The sequence below is a fragment of the Melozone crissalis genome, unplaced genomic scaffold (assembly GCF_028551555.1).
Source record: "Melozone crissalis strain CALT ecotype California unplaced genomic scaffold, PUWL_Pcris_2 ptg000108l_1, whole genome shotgun sequence".
Taxonomy (NCBI): domain Eukaryota; kingdom Metazoa; phylum Chordata; class Aves; order Passeriformes; family Passerellidae; genus Melozone; species Melozone crissalis.
This window is the reverse complement of record NW_026535885.1, coordinates 106,730-123,562: the sequence shown is the minus strand read 5'-3', so window position 1 is coordinate 123,562 and position 16,833 is coordinate 106,730. Positions and strand designations below refer to the sequence as shown.

The 16,833-nt window shown below is 53.0% G+C and overlaps 2 protein-coding genes across 2 annotated transcripts; both read right to left on the bottom strand.

Moving 5' to 3' along the window:
* Positions 1-10,362: 10,362 nt before the first annotated feature.
* LOC128947794 (transcription elongation factor A protein 3-like) lies at positions 10,363-12,034 on the bottom strand. Its single transcript, XM_054292244.1, has 4 exons — positions 11,887-12,034; positions 11,237-11,383; positions 11,087-11,158; positions 10,363-10,949 (listed from the first exon to the last, which is right to left on the bottom strand). Exons 1-4 carry the CDS (start codon positions 12,010-12,012, stop codon positions 10,941-10,943), a joined length of 354 nt encoding a protein of 117 aa, XP_054148219.1. The 5' UTR covers positions 12,013-12,034; the 3' UTR covers positions 10,363-10,940.
* A 761-nt stretch (positions 12,035-12,795) lies between these two features.
* On the bottom strand, positions 12,796-16,675 carry LOC128947753 (transcription elongation factor A protein 3-like). Its single transcript, XM_054292191.1, has 9 exons — positions 15,356-16,675; positions 15,148-15,253; positions 14,669-14,834; positions 14,350-14,418; positions 14,066-14,134; positions 13,866-13,940; positions 13,505-13,582; positions 13,264-13,418; positions 12,796-12,971 (listed from the first exon to the last, which is right to left on the bottom strand). The coding sequence occupies exons 1-9, from the start codon at positions 15,374-15,376 to the stop codon at positions 12,796-12,798; spliced, it is 915 nt and encodes a 304-aa protein (XP_054148166.1). The 5' UTR covers positions 15,377-16,675.
* Between the last annotated feature and the right edge of the window lie 158 nt (positions 16,676-16,833).

Sequence of the window (16,833 nt, the reverse complement as noted above, 5' to 3'; positions counted from 1 at the left end):
CAGTGGACACATAAAACAAATGGAAAATCTTTCAAGGGCTTTGGTGCTCATCTGCCTGCTCTCAGCTCTTGCTGCTCCAGCTGCCAAGCCTGGCTGCCACCATGAATGGAGTTCTGAAATTGGGGAAACTGAGGTACACTGGAGGGGAGAGCATCACCCTAATGCAGCCTGGTGGGTCTAGCAGGTCCTGGCCCCCAGCACTGGTCCTGGGACTTCTCTCTGCATCCCGAGTTTGATCAATGCCACTTTGGCCACCCCGGGAGGGCGGCGAGGCCCTGGCTCAGGGTGCCCAGAGAAGCTGTGGCTGCTGCATCCCTAGGAGTGTCCAGGCTGGACAAGGCTTGGAGCAGCCTGGGATCATGAAAGGTGTCCCTGCCATGGCAGGGGATGACAACTGGAGGGGCTTTACGGTCCCTTCCAGCCTGAACCATTCTGTAATTCTGTGATCTTGGATCAAGTCCTGCTGTCTTGCAGGGATTGCTTCTCTTAGGAAGTTCTGTGTGGCAATGCCTTAGCTCTTATTTTCTCACCCACACCCTGAAAAATAAATAATATATCAAATTGAGATGGTGAGAGCAATGCTGAGGCTGTCGAGTAGCACAATTCATGTTGCTCCTTTGCCTGGTGAGCTAAGGTCCATCCAAGGGGATTTACAGCTGGAGCCACTAATGGCAGTGTTTTAATTTACTCAGAGACTGAGAAATTGACAAAGTGTATTTCATGGTGAGAAGATACTCTCCTCTGGAATTTATTGCTTTTAATCAGAATGGACATGAAAATAACATGCAAGAGCCATTAATCTGCTCTGGCTGGACTCCAGTCAAAATCCATGGGAACCTCCAGAGGTTAATGAAGGAGGAAGCAGGGGAGATGAATTCTTCATGAGGATTTTTGGAAATTCAGAAGGACACTGAGACTCCCTAACATACCATGGCTCTCACCTTGCCATGATGCTGTTAGGGAGAGCCTTGCACTGGATCTCTGGTGACACTGGGACGGCTGTGCCCTCTGCTGAGGTGGGGGCCAGGGCATTCTGCCCTGGTATAGAATTATGATAGAAATATAAAAGTATCTAAAATTTAAATATATAAAAATATCTAGGCATTTCAGAGCTGATCCAGAGAGGGGAAACTGCATTTTTTATTCCCCCTTCATAGTGCCTATCTTCATAGAATCATGGAATGATATGGGTAGAAAGGGACCTTAAAGCCCATCTAATTTCATACCCTGCCACTGGCAGGGACACCTTCGACTAGACCAGGTTCCTTCCTTCCTTCCTAGCCTCCTCTCCTCCCCCTGTGCTCCTGTCACCATTCTCCAGTGTCTGAGCCCACCCATCCCAACTCAGAAAACCAAGTAGTCAGCACAATGGGGGCACCAGGAAGGAGCTCAGCTTGTGGTGAACCACATTGCGGGGGCTCCATTGGCATCTAGCTTCCCTCATTTATAAGGATGACCCAGGACATGCACAGAATCACACCTTGGGGAACTGCAGCAGAAAATGTCACTTTGTTTTCTCTAGCTCTGAGGTGTTTTGAGGTTTGGGAGAGAATGGACCAGATGCTCATTGAGCGTCAGCCCAACCGCACTGGTAACCACCGAGTTGCGAGTCCAGGCTGCTCCTCCATCTCCCCAGGGCTCATCACTTCCCCTCCCTCCACTGACAGCTCCAGATAAATCAGCCTTGAAGAGGAAAATGGGCTGATTTGTGTGTTTTGTTTTCCCATGTCAACATATCTGAGTGTTTTCATACCTTGCGGGGCAGCTGCTGCAAAGAACAAAGCCCATCCGTCAGGGGAGTTAAAATTAGATGAGATTCTTCTCTGCCTCACCATTCTGCGTGGCTGCATGTGAGCTGGGGGGCTTGCAGCATTGTTTCCTCGGCATTGTGTGTGGAGGGGCTGTCCCTCGGGGCCGGGTGTCTGCACACTGAGATGGCCAGAGTCGGAGCTGAGTCCAGAGGCTGGATGGAAAATCTCTGCTCACTACCTTGCAGGCAACAATCCCTCTCCGATAGGTTGGTGATATCTTGAGGGTGATGCCACCAGTATCCCAGAGATGTCCTTGAATATGAGAGGGGCTGTTCTCCTGCCGGGCTCAAGCTGGTGGCAGTGCCAGCCTGCCCAGGGCTGGGGGCAGCAAGGTTCCTTACAAACACAGGGTGAGTGCATCTGCTAGTTCATCTTCTTCCATGAAAAATGCCTCCAAAGTGATGATTATTTCATCAGAGGGGTTAATGAGCTCCTTTCCTTCACCCATCGCTGGCCTTGTGGCAGGGACAGCGATAGCGAATGGCTTGTGGGCACCAAGCTGTGCTGGCAGTGAAGGAAGGACGGCCATTTCACCCCATCCCTGGGGAACTCAGTCCCCACAGGAGCCTTTTTCCCTGATTGTTGCTTATTTAGGTATTTTCACCACCCCACTGCCCCCTCTGTGCTGCCTTTGTCTGACAATGGAGCATTGACTGGGAACTGACAGCATCTCCCTGGATTTTGGGGAACTGGGAGCCGGAGCTGTGCCCCCCTCAGCTTTGTGCTCAGAGGTGGCAGAGCTGCTTCCATTCAGTGCATTAGCAGCCTGTGAGTCATCTCAGAAATGAACCATCACAGGGGGCAGGGAAACACAGCAGCATGGAAAAAGAAAGCTTTTTGCTGCTGGTGGAAGGAATTGGTGTCAATGTGACCCCTGGGCTCCCGGGGGGGCTTTCAGGGTTTTTCTGGACAAGGAGCAGGTCCTTCGAGACTGAGACATGGGGACTCAGTGTCCTATTGCTTGGGGCTGGTTGTAACATGGGAACCAGGTGTCCTGGTGCCTCGGGCTGGTCGTGACATGACAGGTAGGACTGTTAGGTCTGGGTTTCCCAAGGGATAAGGTCTGTTTGTCTGTCTCCTGTGAGTCTGACAGGAGATTTACCAATGTCTGTCACTGTACCAAGAGGATGGGGGTTACACCCATGCCAAATGTGGTTTAAACCCCCAGGGCCACCTTTGACCACACTGATCATGGAGGAGGCAGGCTTCTTTCTCAGCATATAAATGTTACATTTTGTGCAGCTTTTTAGCTCTGAGCCACAGTGCAGGGGAGATGGTGCTGCCATCAGCCACAGCCCTGGATGCCAGTACCAGATGAGATGGACACGTGGCTCAATGATTCACCTCCTTGGAGGGCCCTGGAGATGCTGGGGAAGAAGCAGGAGTTATCTTTGATGTTGGGAATCCAGGTCAGCTGCAATCCTGCTGCTCTCTAACTGTGCCAAATCACAGAGCGTAGCTTCAGAGCCTCTTGCTCTGGACTCAGACCCTGTGTCTTCCCTCCCCTTTTTCATGCTCCTGCAGAAGTCCATGGGATGATTAGGTTTGGGGCTGGGAGAGGACAGGAAACCTCCTTGCAGTGTAAACCTGGTGGAAAAGCACAGGAAGGTTTGGATCCGGTTTAGTTTGGGGCTAAAGGATTGAGATTTAGGGGACTTGTACCTGGAGGCATCAGGAGCTGCAGAAAGAGCATCAGCTCCCACCAGCTCTTAGTTTTTGTGCCAGTCATTCCCTGCCAGGAGCCAAGATGTAGAGGTCAGGGAAGCAATGGCATGGGAGCAGTTGTGGTTACAGGTGTTTTAAATATGTGATTAAGGCTCTTTCCTGGTTATCTCTGAACTCTTGGTCAGCAGCTGCCAGCTTTTCACCTGGCTCATCCCTGACTTGTCTGAGCTGGATCTCCAGCAGAAAAGCCAACTGCATCACTTGTTGGTGATGAACATTTGTGGTGATGCCACCCCCGATGCAGCTGCCTCTAGGGATTCCCCCTCCAGCCCTTTGTCAGAGCTGGGGATCTTGCTTTGCTTCAGTTCCCAGCCTGATTCCACCAGGTGCCTGCTCCCACATGTCCTGGTGGCCTTGGGAGAGCAGCCAGGGAGGGCAGCGCAGGGTGCATGCCCTGTGCTGTATTTTTCCAGGACAGCCACCTGCTTCCCTCCCTGCTGCCAGGGGCAAAGCCAAGCCATGGGGCAGAGCCTCTGCCAACATTGCCAGTCCATCAGCCAGCACTGGGAGCCTCTGGAGAGCAGGCGGGATGGCACAGCTCTTCCATGGCCATGGTGATACCCGGGGAAAAGCAAGAGACACCAGGGAAAGGAGTTGAAACCCATCAGTGCTGGGTCTCAGAGGAAATCTCTGGCTCTGTTTGTATCCTGTAATGAGAGCACCACTGACATCCCAATGCTGGGTGTTTTGGCCATCCTGAGGGTGGGCTCCCCATCCAGGATGAGGACAGGAACAGGAAAGAGCCGGAGGAAGAGGAGCACTGACAGCAAAGGCTGCTGTGCTCAGCCTCTCCCAGCTTCAAAGGCAGCTCCCCCTCCTCCAGCCTCTCTAGCCTGCAGAACCTCAGACAGCTGATCAGAGAAGGCGATTTCTCTCCCTCTTTTCTTCCTTCTTCTGAAAGGCACAAAACTCACCCTTTCACTGCCTGCATTTTGCAGATGTGCTGGGATCTGCACCACCCACTCTTCCTCCCTGAAAATATCCCAGCCTAGCAGGAAGCCAGTATCGCACTCCAGCCACATCATTGTCCCCTTCCTGAATGCCTCTGCCTTGGGAAGACATTTTCAGGGAAGATATCCCCTCTGATTATCAGATTGTGGTATTTTTTTTTTCTTAAGACTCCTTTTAGAGCTGCAAACCTGCTTGACTCAGCTGGGCTGTCTCCAGAGAGCACTTGGCCAGCCTGGCCTGTGGTTAAATGAAGACTAGTAATAAGGAAAAATTGAAAGTGGTGATTTAATGATTGGAACAGCTCTTCTTCCACAGCTATCTGTCTGCCTATCTAAATACATATATCTATTTTCTAAACACAAAGTGCCAACATCCCTGCTCTGAGATGGGTGAAGCAGCTGAGAGCCAAACACAAGGATTGTAAAGAGCAATATTAAATAACTGATGTCCAATGAAAGCCTTAGGTGGAAGGAAATACTCTGCAAATAGATACTTATTTACATGGAGAAGAAAAGAGCTAGAAACAGGTTTTTCCTCTCTCCCAAGGTTTTGGCTTCAGCAGGTTGAGGGAGAGGATATTTGATGTATAAATCCATTCCTGCTGCCAGGTTTGGTGGAGGCAGAGCCATGTCAAGAGCAGCCCTGGCTCAGGACAGTGTTGGCTTAGAGAAAATGTTGTTGATTTAAAGGATTTTTGAAATTCGGGTTTTTAACTTTCCCTTCTTGGCTTGCCCTCCCATGGCACAGTAGGCAGCAAAACTTGGTCAGGGATGGACACAGCTCCCAGGAGCTGTCCCCCTGTCCTCACCAAGGAGCAACACACACACATCCATATGGATGTGGCAGAGAGACTGGGAGCATCAGAGCAGCAATGTCGCCAGGGATGAAGGAGGCAGTGTTTGCCCAAAACCATCTTCAAGGTGATGTTCCAACCTAATTCTCAATCCCAGAATGGATTTTTCCCATCAGCCTGATGGAAAGACCCATCCTCCTCCCTTCCACTAATAACTGCATTCCATTAACAACTTGAATGTTCTAGGCTAAGTGTTCCCATTTCTCCCACAAATGGGGCCCTTCTTACCCACACAACAACACAACACCCCCTCTTCCCCATGGCTGTGGGACCAGAGCTGAGGGTGGGTGCCAAGGGGACAGTTTTTAGTCCTTGCTGTAACCGAGATATCTTCTGAGCAAAGCAATTTCTCATTTTGCCTTGTGCTTCTACCTTCCCCGTATCCAAGCACAGCCGGGATCCTCTGAGGGCCTTGGATGACTCACCACAGCAGAGATGTAAGGGCATTAGCAAGATTCCTCCCTGGGCTCTGCATCTCCCACCATCAGGAGTTTTTATATTTCAAGCATCTTTCCTGCCCCGAGGAATTGTCACGTTTACCTGCAAAACGTCTGTGCAGAGGGAGCACGTCGAGGAGACAGCAGGGATGGGGCTGGACCAGGGAGGGGGGTGTAGGGATCAGAGGGATGGGAGCACATGCACGGAGTGTCACAGCCACACTGATGGCAGCGTGACACACGTGTCCCAGCACAATCAGTGCCCTCATCCTGAGTTATAGCTGGGAGCTGCAGCGGGTCCCTCCTCCGTGGCTGCTCTTTCCCCACAGCCCCAGCACTGTGGCGGGTTCAGCTGGCTCACTAATTACATGCCATGCCTAGACCGGCTGCTTTGCACAGTGCTATTAATTAGCATTTGTTTCCCTGATGGCTGCTGACCCTGCCAGAGTTGGGAATAAATTGGCTGCTGTGGGTGATGGGTTTGCTGCGCGTGGCCGGCGCTGGTGGCACGGCTCCTGGGTAATGACGTTTTTACAGGACGCACTATTTATATTCTCATTTTGGAAAGACAAGACATTTTGTTGGAAGAATGTGGCCCTCAGTGCCAGCTGCTCTCAACTTTCAGGCTTCCAGAGACCTTGGAGAAAAGGCAAAGAGCTGAGACAGGTAGGATTGTTCAGCCTGGAAAAGAGGCTTTGAGGTCACCTAATTGTGGCCTTCCAGCACCTGAAGGAGCTGTCAAGAAAGACAGACAGAGACTAATTACAAGAGTCTGGAGTGGCAGGACAAGGGGAATGGCTTCCCACTGCCAGAGGGCAGGGTTAGATGGGGTATTGGGAAGGAATTCTTCCCTGTCAGGATGGAGAGGCCCTGGCACGGGCTCCACAGAGCCCCTGTGGGTGCCCTATCCCTGGAAGTGTCCAAGGCCAGGCTGGACAGGGCTTGGAGTTACCTGGTTTAGTGGCAGGGGGTGGGACTAGATGGGCTTTAAGGTCCCCTCACACTCCAAGAACTCCATGGTTGTATGACTATGAAAGTGGGCACAGATATGGCTGGGGGAAGAGCTGCCAACCTGCCCTCCTGGGGCATTTTTCCTCAATAAATAATTGACGTGGGGCTGGGAGACTGGGATGGTGTAAAGCAGGTGGAAAGATACTTTGGGGACGTTACAAGCAAATGAGGGTTAGAAAATGTGCAAAGATGATTTTTCCTCTGCAACACAAGCCCTGCCTGATCCATGCATTTTGATGCAGAGGATCACAGAGTAGGGATGAGCCTGAATATCCCACTGAGCCCCCCCGGGCTCCTCTTCCTCTTTCCCATCACTTTGGGTGCTCTGCCTGCACTAAACCTGTCCTAAATCATGTCAGTCTGTAGAGCAACTGTCCCTCCCTTCCCCTCCCCCCTTGTTCACCAGCTCGGTCCTCCAGCCACCTGGCACTTCATTATATCACTCAAGATTAATCCACAGCTCCTAATTGCCGAGCACCCAAGAGCTCCTGGCAGGGAGGGAAAAAAGCATCAGGCAAAAAAGCCAATGTCTTTTTTTTTCCTCTGCAATATTTAGGTCGATGTGGGAAGCACAGAGATGGGAATTTGTGCGGTTTGAGGGAATTGGGGGGGGGGGGGTTATAGCATTTATTAGGGTTTTTTTGCTGTCATCTCCTCCATCCTGGCTATAAGAGGGAAAAGTGTGCATGGTTCCAGCTGAAAGTGAGGAAAAAATGTATTTTGTGGAGGGATTTTTGCATTTAATGGGGGATCTTTGCTCAGTTCTCTGAGTATTCAGCTAATGGAGGGGAAAAAAAAGGTCCATGCCAAGCACTGTGATTTTAGGCAGGCTTAGATCAAAGTGTTCTGCAGACTCAGCAAACCTCTCTGGCCAGGAAAAAGAAAAGGCACAGAGTTTTTCTTTAGGAAAGGTATATTCTGTAATTTTTCATACAATACATTTCACTTTAGAAATAAAGGCCTCAGTCCAGTTTGGGCTTTTTTGATGCTTTTAATCATCACAAAGCCTGGTGTGCAGAATTGCAGCCATACACCTCAACGAATCGTTTCCTTCCAATGGACTGCAAATACTGCAGATGAAAAGTGATTTTTCTCCTTTTTTTTTTTTTCTTTTTTTTTTTTTTTTTTTTTCTCCCAAGAAAAACACCCCAAAGCAAATACCCAGTCAGCTCAAATCCATGGCTTTGCTCCAAGTATTTTGGCTTGGCTGAAGATCCAGGCTGGATCATGTGGCTGTCCTGGGCAATCACTAATTTTTTCAGAGCTGCTCCAAAGCAATTGAATCACTCACATCAAGACAAAAAAATGAAATAGAAAGAAAATTCCATTTGCATCCCAACCTGGGGCTGGAACCAGAAGGAGGCTCAGCAATTTTTTCCTCCTGTATTTCAGTGCTATTTGTGTCTCATTCAATGCTGGGAGTGTCCTGCTGGTTACCCCTGCCTGGTTCCTGGGGTGTTTGGGGACCACCATACCACTGCATCCTTTGACAAGCACCCCTACGGAATCCAGACCCAAAGCCCTGCATTCTCCTGCCCTTCTAGCAGAGGCAGCACCTTGAATTTAGGAAAAACAGTGCTTAGGGGTTTATTAAAACAAAAAGCTTGAGGTCTGGGGAGGCAGTGAGTGCTTGTGCCTAAGGGATCATTACCTATTGATTGGAAGAAAGCGTAGGAATGAGCAGGGGAATCTGCTCAGTTTGTTGCAGAGACTGCCAGTCATGGAATCATGGAATATTTTGGGTTGGAAGGGACCTTAAAGCTCTTCTCATTCCACCCCTGCCATGGGCAGGGACACCTTCCACTAGAATGGGTTGCTCCAAGCCCTGATCAGGCTGGCCTTGGACACTTTCAGGGATAGGGCAGCCACAGCTTCTCTGGGTACCCTGTGCACAGCAGGAGCACTAGGACCCACACTGAGAGATAAAGACTGGCTCCAAAACTGCTTTAATTCAGTTCAGTTCAGAGACACGAACCACCACCAGCTGCTCCATTCCTTTCCAATAAGCCCAGGTGCTTGGGAAGCCCTGGCTGAGATGAGACAGAGTGGGAATTTTCCAGAGGGTCCCTCTGGGATCAGCTGTCCTGGTGGTAGACAAGACACATCATCTCCTGCTCCATCCCTGTGCACAGAGACCTGCCACTGTGCTGTGGGGGTCGGTGACCGGGGCCAGGGGAGATACAGATGCATAAAGTGAGAGGATGGGGAAATGGGGTTGCCAAGGAAACCACAGAACAGCAAAGTTCTGATTGTTTTCTCAAGGCTGGAAAAATGCGGGGGAGAAGGGCAGCGGCAAAGCCCCATGCTGCGGGTGAGCTGGGGGGGCTGGACTACGGGGGGTGGTGGCCCCTGGGCAAGCCAGGATTGCAAAGTAAATAAAACTGGCCATGCGGCAGATTCTGCATCCTTGAGGTGGCTGAGGGCTGTCTTTGGGGGAGGGATGTGGCCTGGCAGCACCAGTAGTGGCTGTCCGCTCATGGGGAAGCCTGGCTGGAGTTGGACACTCTGTGGGGTTGTTAAAAGTGTTGCAGGTTGGAGGTTAAATATAAAAATTCCATCAGATAGAAGATTCAGCATCCTCTTGGAGTCACCTGGAGGGATTTAAAAGATATGTTGATGCGGCACTGGGGACATGTGGTTAGCGGTGGGCTGGGCAGTGCTGGGAGAGCAGTTGTGCTCAATTATCCTGGAGGTCTTTTCCAACTGAAATGATTCTGTGATTCACGCAGAGATAGGCAGGGAGAGGCAGGAAGAGACACCAGCCTCTGCTGAAGCGCTGGAGCATCCAAACCTGGAGCCTCGGGGTGGGTAAATCAACCCCTGGCAGGAACTGTAAGGGCCTTTCCATCATTGTGTGGCCACGACCGGCCCCACGTGGGGCTGGAGCTGCAGCAGAGGTCCTGAGGGCTCTTGTGAAGGACACAGAGGGATGCCAGGAGATCCATCATAACATGCTTGGAGTCTGGCTCCCTCTGGTATCACTTAAACACTTTCATTAGACTGGACTGCAAAAAAAAATAAGTCCAAATCCCCTATTTCAGCCTTGTTCCAGGCAAACACGCCCTGAGGCACCCTGGGGATGGCTGGGAGCCCCAGTCCTGCCCTTCCTGTGCTCCCTTCACACCTCAAGGTCACACTGATGTTTTATTCATCCCCTACAATCCGTTATATTCCTTAATTGCAGCCACACACACTGTCACAAGTGTAAATAATTGCCTTGGAGGCTCATTAATCACTTCAGAGTGTTAACAAGCACCACAGCCCAGAGAGCTCTTTCAGGGGGCTTAAGGGTGGTGGGGACCCCCCAAACACAGAGCGTTTAGCACCCAAGTCTGGGTACAAATGCCATGGCCTGTGAAAAAATCCACACCTCAGGCCAAGATCTAAAAATTAATGATCAGTTAATTAACAGCTTCACTGTCCTTCTCTGCTCTCACACTCTGGCTCATGCAAGCATGGGAGCAGCACGCTCCACGACCCTGAGGCTCAAGCTGGAGAGCTATAAACTCGAGACAGACATCCCAAACCCATCTTAAGAAACAGTCAATGCTGCAGAGATAGTTCACACCTTTATTACTCTGGCTGGAAGGGTTCTTCCTTGCTCCTCTCCCTGCCATCCTTCCTTCTTTCCTGGGCCATGGTGCCTTCAAGCCAGGATGGATGGTCCATTTGTCACAGAGCAGAGGGGCACAGTGGCATCCCAACAGCATCTGGACACGCTGCACCCACCCTGTCCCCTCCATGTCTCTCCCCTCCCTCTGTGTGCACTTAGGTGAGGAAGGTGTTTGGGTTATGACCTGGCCCTCTGCCACCCTCAGCTCCCAGGCACAGCCCCATGTCCACGGAACAATGTCTCTCCTGCCCCCAAACCAGGAATGAGTCTGTTTCCAGTGGGATCCCAGCACATGCCAACCAAAGGGCAGGAATTTGCAGGGAAGAACCATTGAATTCACAGGGACCTTCTTGAGTGAACTGGACATTGCTGGAGGCCAGGTCCCCAGGATGTTTGAAGGAGCCCAGTGCAAGGGTACAAAGAGCTGGTGCTTAGGGACTGGGGTCACCCTGATCCCTCCTCCCCAATCCAGCTGCCCAATGTGGTGTCACAGCATCTTGTCTTGCACCATGTTCCCTCCAGCCCAATCGCCAGCCACATCAGCAGAACTGCAGGAGAAGCAGAGCCCAGGACAGGTGATAAGCCCTCAGCCAGCACCCAAAGCACCCCTTCAGGGGGCTCTGCTACCCCTGAAGGCTAGGAAAGGGGTGGGTTGCCCAGAGCCTCTCCCCAGATGGTCACAGACCTTCCAGCGGTTCCCACACTCGTTGCACAGCACAAACGTTGTCATGGGCTCGTCGGCGCTGCGTGTCTGTACCTGGGGTGGAGCAGCACTGCCTCAGTGAGACCCTTACAGCATCCCCCAAGGCAAGCTCCCCTGCAGACCAGGCCTGACCTGGTTGTATGTGCAGTTCTTCTTCTTGCATTTGCCACACTGGAAGAGGTCGGTGACGGTGCCGCCTGTCTTGGCCATCTGGTGCTCCCGGATGGCCTCCTGGGTCATGGCGTTCCGCAGCTTCTTCAGCTCATCACTGGCCATCTCCTGCCACCAGCATTGGCCCACATGGGTCAGTGTAGCCATGGCTCTGCTCACATCCAAGTACCACAGTCCAACACCTTCCCCATCCTCTCCCAAAACAGGATTAATCCTGCTGTCTGTGTGTGCTGGAGGGCTTAAACCCATCCTGATGAAAAAATCATCCCATCTTCAAACTAAAACTGCTGTCTGCAGGGATCTGCCTCCCCACAGGGGAAACTGGGCTTCCGAGGAGCCTGATTTGTGGACTGTGGCTGAGGAGGACAAATGGGGACACTCCAGCCTGATTCCTGCCAGTGAGACATCCCACAGCCAGATCTGTGTTAGGCTGGGGGTCTGCAGTGCTGCCAGCTTTCTCCTAATGCTCCCCATGTCTCATTCAGCACTGGAGTGGGACAGGGAGGTGCTGGGACATCCCCACTGTGGACAACACCAAGCCAAGACCCAGCACTTGGGCACCACAGAGGAAGAGATCCAGGGGCATCAGCCCCATGCACCCCAGTACCCACCTCAGCAGTCATGCGGGCGATGAGGCTGGGCTCGATGGCCCCGCACAGCACATTCCTGCGCAGCCCAGGGTTCTTGGGGTCCTTCAGGTTGCTGATCCTGCTCCGCACCCGGTTGCGATACTTCATGTCTGTGCTCTTCAGCTCCTGGAAGATACGTGGGGTCCGTCAAAGAATCAACACAGGGGGATGGGGGATGCCAGCTTGGTGCTGCTGTCACCAGGGCCAATGGTCACGTGGAGGTGGCTGATCTCAGTGGGGCTTTCCTCCCTGTGGGAAGTGTCCCATCCTTGGCTTTAAGAGGACGAAGCACAGCTTCAGATGTGGGGAGGAAAATGACTTTCCACTACCTTGGAATGTCTAACATCCAGGCAAGGCTATGGGGCTCAGGGACTATCACCAAGCCCTGTGCTGGGAGAAAAGCTCATGGTGCAGAGGACTCTGTCTACTCCCTCCTCCCAAAGAATATGAGTATGGACAGGTTGGTGTAGCAGCTTTGGGCACAGAGTCTGGGAGGCACCAAAAAGGGCACCCAGGAGGTGAACCACCCTGGCGTTGGTCCTGGTCTCAGTGGGCTGCCAGGAGCACCCCAAGCCTTGAGTTGGGGGTGGACAGAGGTGGCTCCATCCCTTCCAGCATGGCACAGCCTGGACACTGTGACAGACTGGTTCTAGCAGGAGACACAGGCACCTACAGCAGGCTCATGGGAAAAGCTTTGGCTGGGTTTGGATTTATTTCCCCAGGGATGAAGGCAGGCCCCTGACCAGAGGGGACTGGGGAGGACACACAGACCCCTGGACAAAGGCATGTGCTCAGGAGAAGCTTTGCTCAGCATCAGCTTCAGCCTTAGCCTCAGCATCCTCTCACTGAGGTCTGGGCTCCCTCTGCAGGCAACGAGCACGGCAGAGTCTGTCACCCTCTGTCCTTGTCCCTGTCACCCTCTGTCCTGTCCCCAGCAGCACTCTTGAGCCCACATACACCCCCCTCCCCAGCAGGTGAAGCCTGGGGACCCCTAGGCTCCCAAAGGATATGGTCTTCAATCTCCGATGCCATCTTCTCGCAGTTAACACCGAACTCCTTGTAGTCGTCTAAAGGGTAGAGAGGTTAAGGGGTGACTTTCAGGTGTGAAACCAGCCACAGGTCTCACTGTACCTCCCTCAGAAAATCTCACCTCTCCCCCAGTACTTGCCCCAGACCCTCTATCTCTAAAATACCTAGTTTTACCCATCTTGAACCTTACCAAGATGCATCCTCACATCCAACCCCCTAATCAGAGACCCTACCAACCTTTTCTTTCCTTTGGGGCTGAATGCTCCTATTAGGACTGTCCCATAGGAGAAATAGCCCAGTCTGGGGTCCAGCACCCCCAGAACTGCTCACCGTCCATGCGCAGTGCAGCCGTCAACATCTCAATGCACTTGTCCCGCACCGAGTCCCCTGTGAGGTAGCAGGGGGCCAGGAAGCAGGGGCTGGCAGAGAAGGAGGGGCTGCTGGGCGTTCGTGGCACCTCAGGCTTGGCCTTGCTGCTGTTGGCTCTGCAGGGGCACGGGCAGGTGGCAGGGTCCTGGCACAGCTGCAGGGATCTGCCAGGGTCCTTGGAAGTGGAGTGGGTCTCTCTTACCTTTCCTCCTTGCTGTCACTGGAGTTTCTCTGGGAGCTGGTGGGAGCTGGAGAGAGGCTGGTCCCCACAGAGGCTCTCCTGGGAGTGGCATGAAACAGGACAGCGGGGATGACACCAGAGATGGGGCAGGACAGGGCAGGACAGGGGCAGGGACTGGTGGCAGGACCTCAGGCATCAGCACATCAATGAGAGCGCTCGCTCGGAAGCCAACAGGAATCTCCATTTGCTCCTCCCAGGAAATATCTCAGTGCTGTGGCAGGATCAGGGCTCCCAGCCACTTCTCACCCCCTCCATGTTCATGGTATCCCCAAGGGGGACCCTAAAAGCATCCCCAGGCTGCCCAGGGACACCCTCTCCTTACCTCTCCCCTGACAGTCTCTTCTGTGTGGAGGAAGAGGAGGAGACAGTTGAGGACCTGGAGTCAGCAGAGGCTCTCCTGGCAGGACAAGCCCCATGTCAGAGGGCAGTAGCTGGGACAAGTGATGGGTCCACACCCCAAGCACAACCCAGTGAGGGGCCAGGGTCTTGCCTCTCCCATCCTCATGCAGCCCCAGGACCCACCTCTCTTTCTTGCCATCCAGAGGTGATTTCTTGGAGGATGCAGTGGGGCTCCTGCCATCACTGGACTCTCTTCACCACAGCCCAAAGGAAGGGAGAGAAGCTCTCAGCAAACCCAGCATACTCTGGCAACCTGTGAGCTGGATCCTGTCCATCTGCATCCCCCATCCCTGAGCCGCCCCCCCCCCCCCCCCCCCCTTCCCCCCAGGCTGCCAGCAAAGCCTCCTCTGGGCTGGCAGCGCCTGGCAGAGCCTGGCGTGAGGGTCGGGGCATCCTTCAGCAGGTACCTCTCCGAGCTGGAATCAGCAGAGCGGCCCTGGGTGGTGGTGGCATGAGAGTCACACTTGCTGGGCTTCCTAGAGATAGAGAGAGCACAGGTCAGATAAGCACTATCCAAAATGACCTAGTTATAGAGAAGGGAAAATAGAAAATATCCACTTCTCCCTCCTCCAAAATCGGCCCTGGTGCTGTCTCGGAGGCAGTTTGGTCTCCAGAGGTGCTGCCAGCATCCATGGGTAGGCAGAGATGGATAAACTCTTAAAGACCAAGCAGAGAGTGGTCTCATATTGGCCCTGGTGTCCCCCAACAGCAGGCAGGAGCCCTAACCTCTCCTTGTATTTCTCCCTGTGCTTCTCAGCTGTATTCTTGCTGTGCTTCACCCCTTCACTGGGGCAGCTGGAAACGTCCAGCTCCTTCTTCTTCTCCTTGTCTCCATCTGTGTCCTTCTCCTTCTTCTTATCTGCATCCTTCTCTTTTTTTGTGGTGGTGGACTCTGTGGGAAGGATTTGGGCGCCACAGTCACAGCCCAAACCAGCATAGGGCACCTGCAGAGTTGCATCCTGAGGGGGGGAATGATTGTGGAGATGCTCAGCCCTTGGTGGGGCATGCATTGATTTACACCACTCTATCCCAGAGTGAAAACAAGCCTTTGGAAAATCTGAGTTACAGGTTATAGGAGCCTGCATGTCCTGGCTCTGGACTGATTCCACTCCATCCCCCCGGAAAGCATTGGGGCTTGAGGTGCAGGGATGGCTCAAGGAGGATTGAGATTTGGGGGGTTCTCATCTCCCTCCAGCATCACTCACCCAGAAGCCGCTTCCAGTTTTTGATGAGGATTTTGGCCGAGGCCACCACCTCTTCATCTGAGCAGTGTTTCCGCACTGAGTTCACAGCCACTCCAATCCGTGTGGTCTGGGGACACACACCGGGGACACATCCTTAGGGATGCGGTGGCTGGCACAAGGCACAGGACAAGCTACCCCCTGGGGTGTCCCCCCACCCAAACCCCCTCACCTGGAGCAGCTGGATGGTCATGGTGTAGCCAGTAAGAGACTTGAGCAGATCCAGTGCCCCTTCCTACAGCAGGGAGAAGCCACAGGAGCCCTTGAGGAAGCACCAGGCAGCACCAGGAAGGGCATGACAGGACAACCCAAAGCAGCCCTGGGCGGCTCCCTGGGATTGCCTGACCTCTCACACCGATAGAAAAGTCCCACACCCAAATCCTCCTGGATCATCCCAGCCCCAGGTCACATCTCCAGCTGGATATCATGAGCTTTTCCTAAAACTTGGGAAAACCCCCATCTGCAAGAAAAATCTGGGCTGGTGGGACTTAGGGACAGCCGGGGGATTTCCCAATGTCCCCCACTCAGGGGTGTGAAGGTCCATGGGACACATCCTGGTACCCTGCAGTGGCAGCTGAGATAAGGATAGTCCAGCACAGAGCCTTCCTCCTCCTCACTGTCTTTCTCCTCGTCCTCATCCTTGGTATTTTTAGAGCCCCAGCAGCAGACACCAGCTCCCAGGTATCCCCCTCCAGGGACACTGTTCCCTGGAGTCCCACCAGGAGAGGCTGGATCAGATCCCCCCAGTTTGATGGGTGCAGGGACATTCCTGTGTTGTAAGTGGACCCTGGCTCTGTCCCATCCCAAAGTGTAGCAAGAGAAGTATGGAACACCCCTGTCCCTTGACCCCTGGGTAATTCCTGGCACCAAACAGAGCCATGGGATGTGGTTTGATACCAAGTGTTGGCATCCCAAAAAGCCACCAGATCCATGGAGACGGCAGTGCTGCCCCCCCAGCCAGGAGCCTGCACCTTGTCAGGGCAAAGGCCAGTGGAAACAGTCAAATATTAACTCTGAGAGCTGGGTTTGGCACATGTAACAGGCTCACCAGGATCCTCACTTGGCACAAGGGTGGCAGGGCTGGATCCTGGCTTCCCCGGAGCACAACCACCCAGGAAACAGTGTCTGACCCCTTCCCCTCTCTTTGCATACTTGTGCAACAGGCAGGGCTGTGCCCGAGGGTGTTATATCCCCCAGCCCAGAGCTTTTCCTTGCCTGTACACGAGCCTCTGGCCCTGGCACTGATCAGGTGTTGGTGCACAGGCTGGGGGCCAAACACCTGTTGCCCACAGTCCGGCACTGCCAAGCAGTGTCAAGAGCTGCCACCCATGGGACAAACACCCCTTACCCCCAAATCCCCCAAATCCCAGTGTCTGGGAGCAACGGGGCACAGGAGAGCGCCAAATTAGAGGCAAAATTAAATCCCATGGGTGTTGACTATGATGTCCTGAGGCTGGGCTTGGGTGACACAGGCAGCACCCCTTAAACCCACTCAGCACCTCCAGGGACAATGTGAGGGCTGTAAAAAGCAACCCCCCTCTCCCCGTCCTTTCCCAAGCCACACAACATTTAAACATGCATGTAAACAAGCAAGTGTGTAAATAAGCACGTGTGTAAATATGTACACGTGTAAATTTGTATGTTTAAATA